General features: G+C 41.9%; 1 protein-coding gene across 13 annotated transcripts in view; it reads left to right on the top strand.

Moving 5' to 3' along the window:
- The window catches only part of FRMD4B (FERM domain containing 4B), a 324897-nt gene that overhangs the window by 295089 nt on the left and 13864 nt on the right, over window positions 1–15944 (top strand). For all 13 annotated transcript variants that reach the window (XM_045493504.1, XM_045493497.1, XM_045493503.1 and 10 more), the window contains 8 exons: window positions 4304–4380; window positions 5671–5809; window positions 6512–6653; window positions 7527–7660; window positions 7758–7877; window positions 9294–9522; window positions 12113–12169; window positions 14657–14801. In XM_045493504.1, the coding sequence (XP_045349460.1) occupies window positions 4304–4380; window positions 5671–5809; window positions 6512–6653; window positions 7527–7660; window positions 7758–7877; window positions 9294–9522; window positions 12113–12169; window positions 14657–14801 (1043 nt within the window). The remainder of the gene's footprint in view (window positions 1–4303; window positions 4381–5670; window positions 5810–6511; window positions 6654–7526; window positions 7661–7757; window positions 7878–9293; window positions 9523–12112; window positions 12170–14656; window positions 14802–15944) is intronic.

The following is a 15944-nucleotide window of genomic DNA, read 5'->3' as shown; positions in this document are numbered from 1 at the left end:
AAATCATAGGCATGTCACCAAAAATTCTCCTCTGGGTCAGGCTTTCTTAGTTTTTGCACTGTTAACATTTTGGGCCAGATCATTTTGTCCTGAGCAGGGTACGATATTCAGCAGAATCCCCGGCTTCTATCACGAGATGCTCGTAACACCTACCCCTGCCGTGCGATAACCAGAAACGTCTCCAGATATCACCAAGTGGTCTTTGTGTTGTGGATGAGAGTAGGGAGTGATGTAAACCGTTGTTGGCTTGAGAACCACTAGTCCAGTAAAATGTGAGGACCCTAGAGTCCTTTCCTGCAAATGGCTGTCGTAATTGCTGGGTTCCCCCCACCCCACCCCATGAGGTAGATCTGAGAATTACTCCATATTTTTATAAACTCCATCAAGTCGTCTTCCCAGATGAGAGAGTCATGATGATGTGCTCTGATTGGGCACTGTGGTTTTTGAGGCTGGTTGTGCCATATCTGCTCCCATTTAGCTTTGTGACCTTGGCCAATTTATGTAAACCTCTCTGAGCGTCAGTTTTCTGTCTTGAAAAATGGGGCTAAAAGTAGTAACTCCCCATAGGGTTGTTGGGCAGACTCACTCTGGGTCACAAAAGCACTTGATGGATGGAAGGTGGGCCGGATAAAAGGTGGCCATTTGGCTTTCTTTTTTCTTTTTTTTTTTTTTTTCCATTTGATTTATTTTAGAGAGAGAAAGGATGGAGGAGAGAGGAAGGGGGAGGGGGAGAGAGAATCTTAAGCAGGCTCCATGCTTAGGGCAGAGCCTGACACGGAGCTCGATTCCACAATCCTGGGATCATGACCTGAGCTGAAACCAAGAGTCGGACACTCAACCAACCAAACCACCCAGGTGCCCCAATGGTCAGTTTGCCTTTCTAAAAGCCCATGATCCTGCAAAATTCTGTTTTTTGTGGGACTCCAGAAGGCAAAACATATCCACTAGCTTGATCGTGGGTACTCAGAGTATATTCATCAAGTATAACTTTTTTAAAATGAAAAAAGAATATATCACTAATACAGTGATTTGGTTTTGCTTCACGTTACAGCAAGGGATCGCCCGATGTGAGTCATTGTTTGATGTACAGTCATACACTACAGCTATGACTATCCCAAATTTAGTCATTTCCAGGTGAACCTGCAGTTAAATGATTAACCTATATTATAAGTGCTATTAAAAAAAAACCTCTGATCATGTCTTTCCTATTCTTTCTTGGTGGTATACCTTTGGGTGACATCTAATTTTGATTTGGTAAGATTCAGAAAGGTAGTTTGTTCCTTTCTGTCCAAAGCTTTCCCGGAGTCTTTTATTACCCCGGGAGCTCCCCCTTGCCTGTGGCAGGTGCATACTCCTCAGCATTTTTGCACTTGCCAAGGCACGTTCCTTTTCTGGGTACCCCAGACAGGAGGGAGCTTGCTGCTGCCGTGCGTCTTTCTGTGGGCGTGCCCCTGACCCGCCCCTCCCTCCTCCTCTGTGACCTCCGTGGTACAGGAGCAGTGAACAGATTTCCTACCTAGAGGGTGTATCAGGAAACCACCGATGAAATCAACAGAAATAACAGCAGTTTTGACAGAGGTTGAAACTCGCAGAATTGGAACCTGAGTGACACAAATGTGTCAACAGAAAAACTTGATTGTTTCTCATCAGTGGAAAGACAGACGGGGATCCACACGGCTGTTTCTACGTCTGTTTCTGCTGTTAAATGGCTGTCCTCCACCTTCCCAAAGACATGATAAAATTAGGGAATCGGGCTGAGAGTCCTTCATAGCAGTTGTAACTAGCTTTGTCACTCTGAATGTTTACTCTAAACCAGGCTCTGGGCTAAGTGCTTCATGAACATCTCCTCACCCAATCCTTCCAACAGCCCCCCTGAAGCAGATGTTGCTCCCATTTTACAGATGAGAAAACAGACACAGTAAAGTTAAGCGATTTACCACCATCCCCCCTCCACATAAGTGATGGAACCGGAATGCAACCCGTCCATACACTCTACCATCCTTACCCTAGTGGCCATCACGAATTAAGTCTGCGTCATTCCAGCTCACCTATGCTGTTACAGGCACATGTATGGAATCACATTTTCCGTGAACTTTTTAAGGTTTCAGGTGGGGAAACGGCTTTGCCTTTTGACTTGAAAATTCAATCTCGGTCCCATAACTTCTTTTGCAAACCCAGTTGCCATGTAATTATTTCAAATTCTTTAAATAAACCAAAGCTCTTCACCTTTCATGTACGGTTTTTGCTTGCAGGCGGCACGTTTGCTCTCAGTGCAGGGTCGTGCTGAATGAAGGCAAAAGCGCTAGTGTTTCACATTTGTAAGTGATAAGAGGGGGGAGGTGGTGGCTTTCAGAGATCATGTTTCAAGTCCAGCCCTGGTTTTTTTATGTGTGTGGGAATGGACGCAAAGAAAAACACAGCTGAGCTGCATTGTGGCTCTTCCTGTAGAACCTGTTCATGCCCAGGGTGAGTAAACCCTGGTAGAAATGTCTCCCTGAGACGGCCTCCAGTGAAATCCAGTGCCTGGATTCAAAGCAACTTACTTCCCAGCAAGTAGCATCTGGATACGCACTACACCCCCTTTAAAAACGTGTGTCTCTCTTCTGGGAAGATGTGCCAGGGAAAACTTTGCTCTGTATCTCGCTGATCAGAGGAAGGAGTAGAAGTGGGGAGGTGTCACTGGGTAGGCTTGCTGATGTCAGCCGTGGGAGGCTCTGTTTGTGAAATTGAGTTACACCTAGGTGTCTTATGAAACTCCGTTCACAACTCACCGGAGCTGCTGTCTGGGAGAGGGGAGGTAGAGCCTTGGGGCTTTCCCTCAGATTTCTGTCCCATTTTTGGAATCTCTGGATTAAAAGAAATGAAAGCGTCTTGCCTATGGACATTTTAGGAAAGTGGTATGTAGCCTTAAACTTTCACTAATAACTCTCTCAGCCTCAGTGATTGTAGTTACGCTGTCTGTATGTCGGGCAAGAAAGGGCTGTGTTTTTAGTGCGTGTTGATTTATGTTACTGTGTTTGGGATTGGGGGTTCCAATTTGCATGCTTTTGTATCCTAGTTACCTGTGCATAGGGACTTGAGGTTCACACATTCATGAAAAGTCTTGGCTCAAATGGTGGTGCTGAGAGTGTGTTGCAGAGAACTTATTATTATTATTTAGAAAATTGAAATGCTCCTCTGAGATTCTTTGAACATAATTTCAAACTCCAGCCAAAGTGTAATCATCATCAATGGTGGGACAAACTCAACGATGAAGTCCGAGTGGAGACAAAAAGCTGAGGCTCGGGCTAGTACAAGAGGGTTGGGAACGATCCCAGAAAATACAGCAGGGCGTTCAATCTTGTTTGAGACATTATTGGGTTTTTAGTCATTTGCACATTGCTAGTTAATTCTGTTTCTCCCAACCAATTGGCAGATGATACTGAGCGCAGCATTAGCGTGTCAGCAGTGGGAATATACAAGTGGGTTCTATTTACAAAAACCGGAGGCTCCAGTTCAGAAACCAAGAGGGCAATCCCGCATTTACCCCCACCCGACCTTTGTTCCAGTTCCTGGAGCTAAGTTTCCGTCACATTTAGGGGAACTCTTGCAGGCGGGAAACTGGTATCACAGAGAATCACCCCTGCTTGGGGTTCCGTTTTACTTTCACTTTGCCTCCTTTTGAAATTTAATCTGTGGTTCTACTAAAACACCCCTTTGAATATCTTTCCACTTAAATATGAAGTCAGCATCTTTGATCAGAAGGCATGTGCTTACTGGAATGTGTGAGGATTTCCTTACTAATTCTCTTTATTTAGTTGAGTCAGGGGGAAAAAATAGTATGCATGTTCCCTATACTTGCCTGGTTTTATAGTTCAAGGAAGATTTATTAGTGAGCTGCAGATTAGTCAGAGAAAGGAATAAAATGGTTTCAGGTTATTGATTTGTAAAAAGACTGTGTCACATATTCGTGCTTTGTCTTAGTGTACCTTCTTGATTATTTGGTGATTAAGATGGGTTTTAGGGGCGCCTGGGTGGCTCATTCAGTTAAGCATCCGACTTCAGCTCAGGTCATCATCTCACAGTTTGTGGGGTCCAGCCCCGCATCGGGCTCTCTGACAGCTCAGAGCCTGGAGCCTGCTTGGAATTCTGGGTCTCCCACTCTATCTGCCCCTCCCCGACTCACACTCTGTCTCTTTCTCTCTCTCTCAAAAATAAATAAACTTTAAAATTTTTTTAAAAAAACAGATGGTCCTAGCTTTGGTAAAAATTAGTGTTCATTAAAGCTCTATGTTTTTGTTTTGTTTTTTTCTTAATTGCTTAGTTATTCCAATGGAAACAGCTCGAGAACTTGTATTTCCGTGAGAAAAAATTTGCCGTTGAAGTTCACGATCCACGGAGGTGAGGATGACAGCCTTTTCTTTGTTTGGTACCGGTGACTATCTGAATAACACTACTGGGAACATTCATGTGCAGTTTTTTGTGTGTGGACGTATGTTTTCATTTCTCCTGGATATACTGGGAGGGGAATCGCTGGGTCAAATGGTAATTCTTTCTTTAACCTTTTAAGAAACTGCCACACTGTTTTCCAAAGCGGCTACACCACTTTGCATTCCCACCAGCAATATGTATGGTTCCATTTTCTCCACATCTTCCCTGACACTTGTTATTTTTAGTTGTGTTTTGGTTGCTTTTTTAATAGCCATCCTGGTGATATATAGCGATAGCCCTTCTGGTTTGGATTTGCATTTCCCTCAATTCAAAATGGTGGCCGAGCATCTTTTCATGTACGTCTTGGCCGCTGGTGTGTCTTCTCTAGAGAAATCCCTTGTTCGTATCCCTTGCTCACTTTTTAACTGGGTCTTCCTGGGCACTTTAAAACAACGGTTGCCAGGTTATCAACATGGATTGAAGTCAGGATTGGAGGCGCTCCAAGCTCCTCAGAGGAATTCATTTTCAGTCCTCAGTGTTTGCCTTTCAGACATGTTGGTGGATGCTCGGAGGTTAGAGGGATGGGGGGAAACAGCTGTGACAAAAAGATGACCCCAAGAGACAAGTCAGATTCCTGCACAGAACACTGTACCCTTGTCCCTTCTTCCCCGCAGCATCTGCCTGCCCTCCCCCACCTTCCTTCTCCTTTCACTCTCTCCTCCTCTCACCCTTTCTCCTCTTTTTATCTGGTGCATAAGCCCTACGCTGGACCAGTTTCAGACTTGCATATCTTCAGACAACATTATCATGTTCATCCTCTGATAATGTCATAGCTGGACAAGTCAACCTAGATCTGAGCTGTTCTTTTACCTTGAGGAAGGCGCTGACCCTCCCCTCTTGGCGGTTTTGTCTTTGAAGTATTACCACATTTATTCCCAGACTCTTCTGATGGCCACACATCCTGTGGTTTTTAACCAAACATTTCTGGTACAACCTCTAATTTGCCTAGTTCTTATCTGCTTTTGAGTATGTGTGTACGCATTTTTGAACATGCTAGTTTTCTAAAAAAAAAAGAGACTATCCAGGTGCAACTGGTTTTGTCATAAAAGGAGAAAATCAGAAGCGTGGCCCCTGTTGGCATCAGTAGAGCAGCAGAAAAACAATTAGGTAGATGCTTCATGATAACATGACTCACTGGTTACATTTTGTGTTGTGCTGGGCCAGAGGTGAATAATTCAAATGCTTTCCTTCATCTTTCAGGATTTCTGTGTCAAGAAGAACCTTTGGGCAAAGTGGCCTCTTTGTGCAAACGTGGTATGCAAACCCTTCTCTCATCAAGTCCATCTGGGTAATGGCAATTAGTCAGCATCAGTTTTATTTGGACCGGAAGCAAAGCAAAGTAAGTAACAAGAGTGCTTCTTATGGGAGCCGACTTCCCTCCCTCGTTTGCTTTCTGTTCGGAAGATAAGCTTTCTCAGAAAAGATGCGAGCACGTGGGCTTTTGGTCTTCGAGTTTTAATAAACTTTTTGACCACCTGTTTTAATTTTTCTTACATTTAAAAGACGGGCGGGGCGCTGGATGGTTCAATCAGTTAAGCATCCGACCTCACTCAGCTCAGGTCATGATCTCGCAACTTGTGAGTTCGAGCCCCGCATCGGGCTCTGTGCTGACAGCTAGGAGCCTGGAGCCTGCTTCGGATTCTGTGTCTCCTTCTCTATCTCCCCCTCCCCTGCTTGTACTCTGTCTCTCTCTGTCTATCAAAAAAAAAAAAAAAAAAAAAAATTAAAAGACGGGCAATATATACCTGATTTAAAAGTTCTAAGACTCGCCAACTTTTTGGCATGTGGGCACTTGTCCACAGGTGATGTGTTCAGGTTAATGGTTGAACTATACCGTGAGAGGGATTCATGCATAGTTATTTAAACATTTGAGCTGTAAGCTTAAGTCTCCTATGTTTTTCTTCTGAAGTGTCACGTTAGCATATAAAAATTCTGAGTTGTCCTTCGTGTGACATACTTATCCCATAGCAACTTAATCATTGTATCAGTTTGAAATAGGTTCAGTCGAGTGAATTCTGTTTCAATGCTGTATACCTCTTAGGCAAAAATTCCTTCAGCCAGGAGTTTGGATGATATCGCAATGGATTTGACAGAGACAGGAACACCAAGGGTCTCCAAAATGGTGACACTGGAAGCAAAAAGTCAGTTCATCATGGCGAGCAATGGCAGCTTAATATCTTCAGGTAATGTTTTGGGGAAGTATGAACAATCTTTATTTCACTGTTTTGTAGGGGTCAGCAGCCACTTAAGTGCATTTTAGACCTATTATTTGGGGAATAAATAAGCATATCAAAACCTGCAGCATTGCAGCATAAACCAATTTTTTTTCTTAAGTATAAGGAAAGTTAAATTATAAAAAGCTTGTATAAATAACACTAGATACAACGATACTGAGTGCTCAGGGTAATTTGAAAGGACATTTTCTCCCCATACGTTCTATCAGCTTCTTCTCCCAATAATTAGTTTCTGTTCAGACACTCGGCTAATTCTCTACTTAATATATAGCCAAACGTGACTACCAGCTTCAAACTTGACCCCAGTCCCACCCCCTCAGTGTGATTGCTGCTGGAAGCCCTTCCTCTGTAGAAATTCTGGAATCTCTTATCACCAAGTATATGTAACTTAACTCAAATGAATTTTCCCATCTAAATCCTATTGTCAGCTCTTAATCTGAAGCACACAACATTCCTTTGCCTTGCTTGCTTGCTTTCTAAAAGGACATTCTAAGCAATTATCTCCAGGAACATCTTACCTTCTCTCCTGCTCAGAAAACTGAAATTCTTCCTTGGGTGTGTCTGAAACATTAAGCATTTTATCATCGCTTCTAAACTGACTGAGCCAAAATACAGAAGGTATATATAATTACCAGGCTCTGTTGGATGCCCAGAAGCCTGAGAAAATGTTCTCCAGTTTCCTTTTATTATGTTCAGAAACAAGGAGAAAAGAAATAAATTATGATTTAATAGCAGGTTTCACTTAGAAATCCTTTGTCCTTTAAAAAGGAAGGAAACATGCCTCGGATAAACCTTCCCTGCCCTCCCTCCCAATCCCTCCAGGTTCTCAAGACTCAGAAGTTAGTGAGGAGCAGAAGAGGGAGAAAATCCTCGAGCTCAGGAAGAAGGAGAAGCTCTTGCAAGAAAAACTCCTGAAGAAAGTCGAGGAGCTTAAGAAGATCTGTTTGCGGGAGGCTGTGAGTGTCTTCTCTGGTCTGGGGGACGCTTCACTTTGTGTTTGACAACCCCGGCCTGTGTCAGTTATCCCCCTGTCGATTCGGTCCTGTTTTACAGGAGCTCACGGGCAAAATGCCAAAGGAATATCCGCTGAACGTCGGCGAGAAACCGCCTCAGGTCAGAAGGCGTGTGGGCGCCGCGTTCAAACTGGATGACAACCTGCTGCCCAGCGAGGAGGTATGAGCATCAGCGCGAGCATTTCTACTCGCCACACGACAGTAGAGCTGTCAGCTGAATGTGGTCGACTTGTCCCTTTGGTGCTCGAGTCACCGCTCTACATTTTTATCTCGCGCTCGCCACTTGAACGTGAGACACGGTAGACCACACGATTCTTTCTTTCGTGCACCGTCTCCGTACGTTTGAGTTGTTTCTCGCTTTTTTACTCCTCCGCACACAGGGAGCTTGAAACAAACCCCAACTGTGGGTAAACTGAGGAACATTGTTATGAGAATTAAGAACTCTAGCGTTAGGGGCGCCTGGGTGGCGCAGTCGGTTAAGCGTCCGACTTCAGCCAGGTCACGATCTCGCGGTCCGTGAGTTCGAGCCCCGCGTCGGGCTCTGGGCTGATGGCTCAGAGCCTGGAGCCTGTTTCCGATTCTGTGTCTCCCTCTCTCTCTGCCCCTCCCCCGTTCATGCTCTGTCTCTCTCTGTCCCAAAAGTAAATAAACGTTGAAAAAAAAAAAAAAAAAAAATTTAAAAAAAATAAAAAAATAAAAAAAAAAGAACTCTAGCGTTAGACTCTTCTGAGCAAAACAGAGAAACCTTTGACAAATAAGTTTGCCTATTCTGAAGTCTCATTTCCCAGACCTCAGTTTCTTCATCCATAAAGTGGGAGTAATCTTTGTTCTTCCCACTGAGGGATGCAAGGAGTTTCAATGAGATAATACGTGTGCAGCATTCGGGTATAATAAAGTTCCAGTATACAGTGTTTTCTCTCATCTGAGTCATCGGACAGTAGGACCCTACTCCTGCTTCTTGCCCAAATTTAGCCATCTTGGCTTTAGAAATGATAGCAGTTTCCATCATGATTAGAGTGAGCTTTGCAACTTATAGAGTATACCCAGTCCTGAGCTAAGTAATGCACATATATTATTCTCATGTAACCTTTGCCGTATTTTTATAAGGTATATGTTATCTGCATTTGAAATGGAGATGCACAGAAAAAATAAAAAGGAAAGAAAGAAAGAAATGGAGATACAAAATGAGAAAAACCTGTAACATTAGAGAATTTCAGCAGTGTTTCCAGGGTCATGCAACCGGGAACCATTAGAAAGAGAAATCAAACTCAAATGTATCTGTCTCTAAAGCTATGTGTGTTAACATAACTAACTGTCTACGTCTGTGAATCTTGGATTAAGAATCTCTCCTTGAAAAATATCATCATCACCCAACCAACTAACTGATTGCAGGGGCATTCCCTTCTTTAAAAGAAAAAAAGTCAGATTAGTGATAAATTGAGGTAAATAGATGAGGAAGGTTTGTCTTCCAGGAAAGTGTTTGAAGTTACATATGCAGTAAACTTAGGAAGGTTTTATTCTCAAAGAGCACCTGATTTGAAAATGTACAAGAAACGGTATCATTGTATAAATGCAGGACCCTGCTCTACAAGAACTGGAGAGCAATTTCCTAATACAGCAAAAGCTGGTTGAGGCTGCGAAGAAACTTGCCAACGAGCCAGACCTTTGTAAAACCGTGAAGAAAAAACGAAAGCAGGATTACACGGATGCTGTGAAAAAGCTTCAGGACATTGAAAACGCGATAAATGAATACCGGATCAGATGTGGAAAGAAACCCAGCCAGAAAGCAACAGTGATTTTACCAGGTTCGTAAGAAGTGAGGTTCCTTGAGTCACGTAGTCGATATATCCTTGATGGTATCTAGCATTTCCAAATTAGTTCATTTGGTAAGAGATAAAAGAACGAACACGATTAAAAGTAAGTTTCTTAGGGTAAAAATGGTTTGGGAATTCAGTGTTACAAGTATGTGAACTTGGTTTGCGGTGACCTTCTCACTGTTGTAACACTACACTATTGCGTTGCTTAAATTTTCAGGATGAAACAGCATTCATGGCCATATTCGTTCATGATATAACAGATTCACCTTTAACTGGCCTGATGTCACTGCAAGAAATACACTCAACATCACGGAGTAGTAAGAGAGCTGGGCCTACCCAGTAGTTTCTGAAAGGTTTTTAATGCAGGGACCATACATTTTCTTAATACCTATGTAACATTTGTGAATAGCCATGTGTGGAGGCTATTTAAAGATAGGGACAAATGTGATATACCATGAAGTGTAGAAAGCGGGGTATAAAATTGTAACCACAATATGATCCTGACATTATATAAATATGCACTTACAAGAACTGGTTGGGAAATATTTCAAAATACTAGTAGCTGTGGAATTTCAAATAACTTAATTTTTTTAAGTAATTTTCTGTATCTTCAAAATTCTCAACATTATATACCTAAGACTTTCATATTCAGGGAAAAAGTACACTGAAAATCTCATTTAGGTAGATTCCAAGTCCAGTTGGCCTTACTTTGTCAGCATGGTTTTCAGCCTTGATCACTGGTTGAAATATGCTTCTATTTCTTTGATCCCAAGACTATTTTTTCCACATTTAAACATCTGTGAAATTTGAATAATTTTTATACTAGATGGTGTATTACCATTGTAATTGGCAATACTTTTTCTTTTTTAACGGAGACATCAATAGTTACATATCTTAGATTTGATGAAATATAGTAACTAGGCTTATAGAATATATTTGGGTTTAGGGCCGTATGATTTATGAAGCAGAGATATGGCTTTTATGAATGCACAGACATCAACGCACAAATGTTAGTCAGCTACAGCTGGAGAATTTAGGATGGCTTTAACTCTGAATGAGAAGTCCAGTTGGCCTTGGAGGTGGTTACATTCTGGACCTACAGAGATAGGTGATTAGCAGTGTGCTTAACTTTCATAACCATTTGTTGTGGCCCATTCATCTCCAAACTGTGCAAGATTCAAGTGATCTCCTCTATAATGAGTGACATTTGGACAGCAGATTATTGGGTAGATTTTTTTTTTTTTTTTTTAATGTGCCTGACAGCTGACTGTATTGGCACCTTGCCTTCAAGCTCTACTACTGTGTGTCCAATTAAGAGATAGTCCGCCTGGCTCTGATGGAGATTAACATCATTTGAGATCAGATGGGAGAGATTTCCTTCATAATGGCAAAACAGTGAATACGAAGGTGCTGTATTTGCCTGTAATCACGCCAGTACTCATGCCAATACATGCCTGCGTATGGAATGTTTTGCCAAGGCAGATCAACACATCTGAGAAGATTTTTATTTCTAACCACATTTTTTAACATTTGATGGGCAGCGGTAACACTCAGGAGCATAATGGGCATTTCCCACCACCAGAATGCTGTGTCTAGGTAATAAAAGCAAAAAGTGTAGCTAACATTTATTGAGCATTTGCCCTGTGCAAGGAGCCAGGCTAAGGGCTGTACATCCGTTACTTCACTTACTGCTCACCTCGGCATTGCAGACCACATCCTAGTCATATTCCTGTTCCAGTTGACCCAAAGGACGCTCAGAGAGATTAAGTCATTTGCCCAAGGTCTCACAGCCAGTAAGTGACAAAACCAAGAATTGAACCCAGGTCTGTCTAATCCGTTGGTTCTCAACCAGGAGCAATTTTGCACCCCGGGGAACCCTTGGCAATGTCTGCAGGCATTTTTGGTTGACACAACCAGTGTGGAGGTGCTGCTGAGAGAGAGTGGTGGAGGCTGAAGATCCTTCATTGCGAAGGACAGCTCCCGTCAGCGAAGAATTGTCTAGTCCAAAATGTCCGTAGTGCCACATAGACACCCGGGTCTCACTGAGAAGGTCATGCTCCACAAAGTGTTCACCTATTAAGAAAAGTCCCTTTTCTTCAGGGAGGATTCAAAAATTAATTTACACTAACGGATTTTCACATGAAGGTTCAAGTGTATGTTACATAACATTTAGTATTTATGACACGAATGGCATGATTTTTGATTCCAGTTCGTTGGTTACAAGCCCTCAATGTATAGGGTACAGTTTTCGTCTCATGTAGAAGCTAGATTGGAAACTTGCTGCATACGAAAACTCCCTTGAAGTCGGTGCCATTTTAAGAAATAGTCCATATCTGTCCATATTTGTATGGACTATTTGTATATGACACATAGTCATATTTGTATGACATCTAAGATGTTTATATTTTTGGCAGGAAATTATTCCATTTTTATGATTGTTAATTATCCTCAATGCACTGTAATTAGTTACGCTTACTAAATAAAAAATAAGATGCACTCAGTTGAGAATTGCTTTACTAAACTCACTATAGGTATATAAAGGCCCAGTTATTCTAAAGGCACTTATTTTTATTCACAGAAGACATAATCCCATCAGAGAGCAGCTCCTTGTCTGACACTACCACCTATGATGATTGTAAGTATGTTATTTTGATTTAATATGTTATATATTTTGAACTACTAAGACAATTGCTTTATTTGGTAAAGCCTACATGTTATTCTTTTGGGAAAAGTAGAATCAACTAACTTATGCAGAATGATTAGGGAACAGAGACGATGATTAACTTCTATCCAGGTTAATTCAGCATTAAATAAAATACAGTACCATACAAATTGCATGACTATTACTCACGTGATAGTCAGTTTCTCAGTAAGCGTTTGTGAGGCTCTGTAGGATTTTTTTAATAGGATTTTTATTTTATTTTAATTTTTTTAATGTTTATTTATTTTTGAGAGAGACAGAGAGACAGTACGAGCAAGGGGAGGGTCAGAGAGAGGGAGACACAGAGTCCGAAGCAGGCTCCAGGCTCTGAGCTGTCAGCACAGAGCCCGATGCGGGGCTCGAACCCACGAACCATGAGATCATGACCTGAGCTGAAGTCAGACACTTAACCAACTGAGCCACCCATTTTATTTTACTTTTTTTTAATTTTTATTTTACTTTACTTTTTATTTTATTTTACTTTTAACTAAGCGCCATGCCCAATGTGGGGCTTGAACTTACGATCCTGAGGTCGAGAGTTGCATGCGCTACCTACTGGGCAAGCCAGCCTCTGCTCTATAGGATTTTTTTCTTAATTTTTTTTTTTAACGTTTATTTATTTTTGAGACAGAGAGACAGAGCATGAACGGGGGAGGGTCAGAGAGAGGGAGACACAGAATCTGAAACAGGCTCCAGGCTCTGAGCTGTGAGCACAGAGCCCGACGCGGGGCTCGAACTCACAGACCGCGAGATCATGACCTGAGTCAAAGTCGGCCGCTTAACCGACTGAGCCACCCAGGCGCCCCTCTATAGGATTTTTTTAAACATTTTATCTTGAAGTGATTACAGGTTCACAGGGATTTGCGTAAATAATACAGTCTTTCACTCACCTTTTCCCAATGGTGACATCTTATATATTTGGAGTCTAATCTCAAACCAAGAAATATAGTGTAAACTTTGATTATCACTGTATTCTGGATAGCTAGGAGTTTATTTTATTTTCCTTAGGAAGACATACACATTTTGGAAATTGGGTTACATGTCATTGTGTTGGTTTCATAGAGGAAGGCCATTAGTGTTGTGATGGCCTGTGTTCCACACATTTCCTGATGGAATGGATTTCGTATCAAGTGATAGAGTATTTCTTTGTAATCCTTTGTGCTTAGGCAGAGGAGTAGCTACCTGAATGACATGATTTAAAGAATTTGGGGAAACTGCTACCCATACTGTTTTATCTCCCCCAGCCCCGCCCCACCCCAAGTGCATGAAACTCCAGCATTCCCAGATTCTTTCCTTGAGCTGAAATTGGGTCATGCTTGCCATTCCTCTTTGAAAATACACACGTCAGTGGGGGTGCATAACAAGGCTCTCATGACTCAGCATCGATCAGTTATATTACTTTCAATGACAGGATGAGCCTCTCTGGTCAGCCAAAGGGGCCAAAGAACTTGAAAGGTGAACAAAGTGATCCACTCCAGCTTCGTAGGATAGCTTCCCTTTGGCCTTTTACACACTAGGGTTTTTCGTTGTTTGTGGTGGAAGGAGTGTCTTTTTTTTTTTTTTAACGATTATTTATTTTTGATAGAGACAGAGCACAAGTGGGGGAGGGGCAGAGAGACGGAGACACGGAATCCGAAGCAGTCTCCAGGGTCTGAGCTGTCAGCACAGGGCCCGGTGCGGCGCTTGAACTCAGGAACTGTGAGATTGTGACCTGAGCTGAAGTTGGACGCTTAACTGACTAAGCCCCAGGAGCTCTTTAATATAACTCTCGAAAAGCTCTAGTATCACGCATTCCACCTGAGTAGTTTCTTTGCTCAGAGTGGCACCTACTGAATTGGTAAAAGTTGGATCAGGCCCCACACGAGTACAGTTGACCCTTGAACAATGTGGGGGTTGGGGTGGCCACATCCCCCATAGTTGAAAATCTAAGTATAACTTTTGACTCCCCCCACCAAACTTAACTACTAACAGCCTACTGTTGGCAGAAGCCTTACCATTAACTTAAACAGTCAATTAACACATATCTGTTACATGCATTAAATACGGCATTCTTACAGTTACGTAAGCTAGAGAAAGGAAAATGTTATGAAGAGAATCCTAAGGAAGAGAAAGTACATTTGCAGTGCTGTACTATATTTAAGAAAAAAAAATTCGTGCTTATGTGGACTCATGCAGTTCAGACCTGAGTTGTTCAAGGGTCAGCAGTATTCAGTAATTTCTTTTTTCTAGTGTATAAAGTATAAAAATAAATTTCCTGAAAGTAATATACTTCCAAAACCATCTGTGGAAAAACTGTATGTTCACCAGGTCTTCTGATTTGTTTTTTGGTTTTTTGTTTTTGTTTTTGTTGTTTGGGTGCTGGCAAGGTTTTATTATCTATTTACCTACTTATTTATCCATTCATTAATTTACTTACTATAGCTGATGCCTTCACTCTTGCTGGGCAGCGACCAAGTTCAGTACCTCATTCTCCAAGAATTCTTCCCCCCAAGTCTCTCGGTATCGAGCGAATCCATTTCAGAAAGTCGTCTGTCAATGAACAGTTTGTGGATACCAGGCAGTCCAGGTGAGAAGTCACATCATCAGTATCCTCACAGCCATGAGATCTTACCTTCAAAATGGTTCAGCCTTTTTGACATTACCCTATTTGTCCTTTCAAAAGGGATTCTCTTTTAAAACCAAAGCCTAGAAACTAACCCCATCATTTGTTGACAGCAAGTGCAAGTGTTTCTAAGAGATCTTTTCAAAGCATTTGGCAGTTTCCTATATTTTAAAGTCAGTTTGATTTATGTTAGGTTCTAGGGGACCTTATTTATAGTGTCGGTTTGGATATAATGTGCAAAGTTTAGTTTCATAACCCATGGTCTCAGGAAACCGTCATTAAATATCACTCCATCAGTGCAAGTGACAGAAATGATTTCTTATCTTTCAAATAGAAATGAGACTTCAACTCATTTTAATCTGTAAAACAGATGATATGACTGTTTTCTCAAATGTCTCAGGTAAATATTATCAGGCAGTAACACCAGCTTGTAAAAAGATGACGACAGGCCAGTGATTCTCAGAATTTGACTGCGTGGATCAATACTATTAAAAAAAGAAAAAATAAATAGGGCCCAAGATAGGATTACCAAATGTTTACTCTGGCTACTCAGAATGTTCAAATGAACAATATTATGATTTTATGGGGGAACAAATGACATTAAATAAAAAATATAGCCATTGTCATAAAACTAAGATGATGAAGTTAACATTTTGGACACTTACGGTACGTCAGACACTGTTCAAGGTGTTTTATTTTTATTTTTTTTTTTTCAACGTTTATTTATTCCTGGGACAGAGAGAGACAGAGCATGAACGGGGGAGGGGCAGAGAGAGAGGGAGACACAGAATCGGAAACAGGCTCCAGGCTCTGAGCCATCAGCCCAGAGCCCGACGCGGGTCTCGAACTCACGGACCGCAAGATCGTGACCTGGCTGAAGTCGGACGCTTAACCGACTGCGCCACCCAGGTGCCCCTGTTCAAAGTGTTTTAATATCATTACCTTTTACGGAGAAGCACACCAGGGACCAGAAAGCTTGAATGACCTGTTGGGTTCATCAACTAATAAATGTTAGAGTCAAGATTTGAACCTCAGCAGCGTCACTCCAAAGCCTGTGATGTGATTTTTAGCTAGCACATGACACGGCATCTCAGCAAAGGTAGAAGT

This window comes from Leopardus geoffroyi, chromosome A2, assembly GCF_018350155.1.
Source record: "Leopardus geoffroyi isolate Oge1 chromosome A2, O.geoffroyi_Oge1_pat1.0, whole genome shotgun sequence".
NCBI classification, from domain to species: domain Eukaryota; kingdom Metazoa; phylum Chordata; class Mammalia; order Carnivora; family Felidae; genus Leopardus; species Leopardus geoffroyi.
This window is presented reverse-complemented; position numbering and strand designations above follow the sequence as displayed.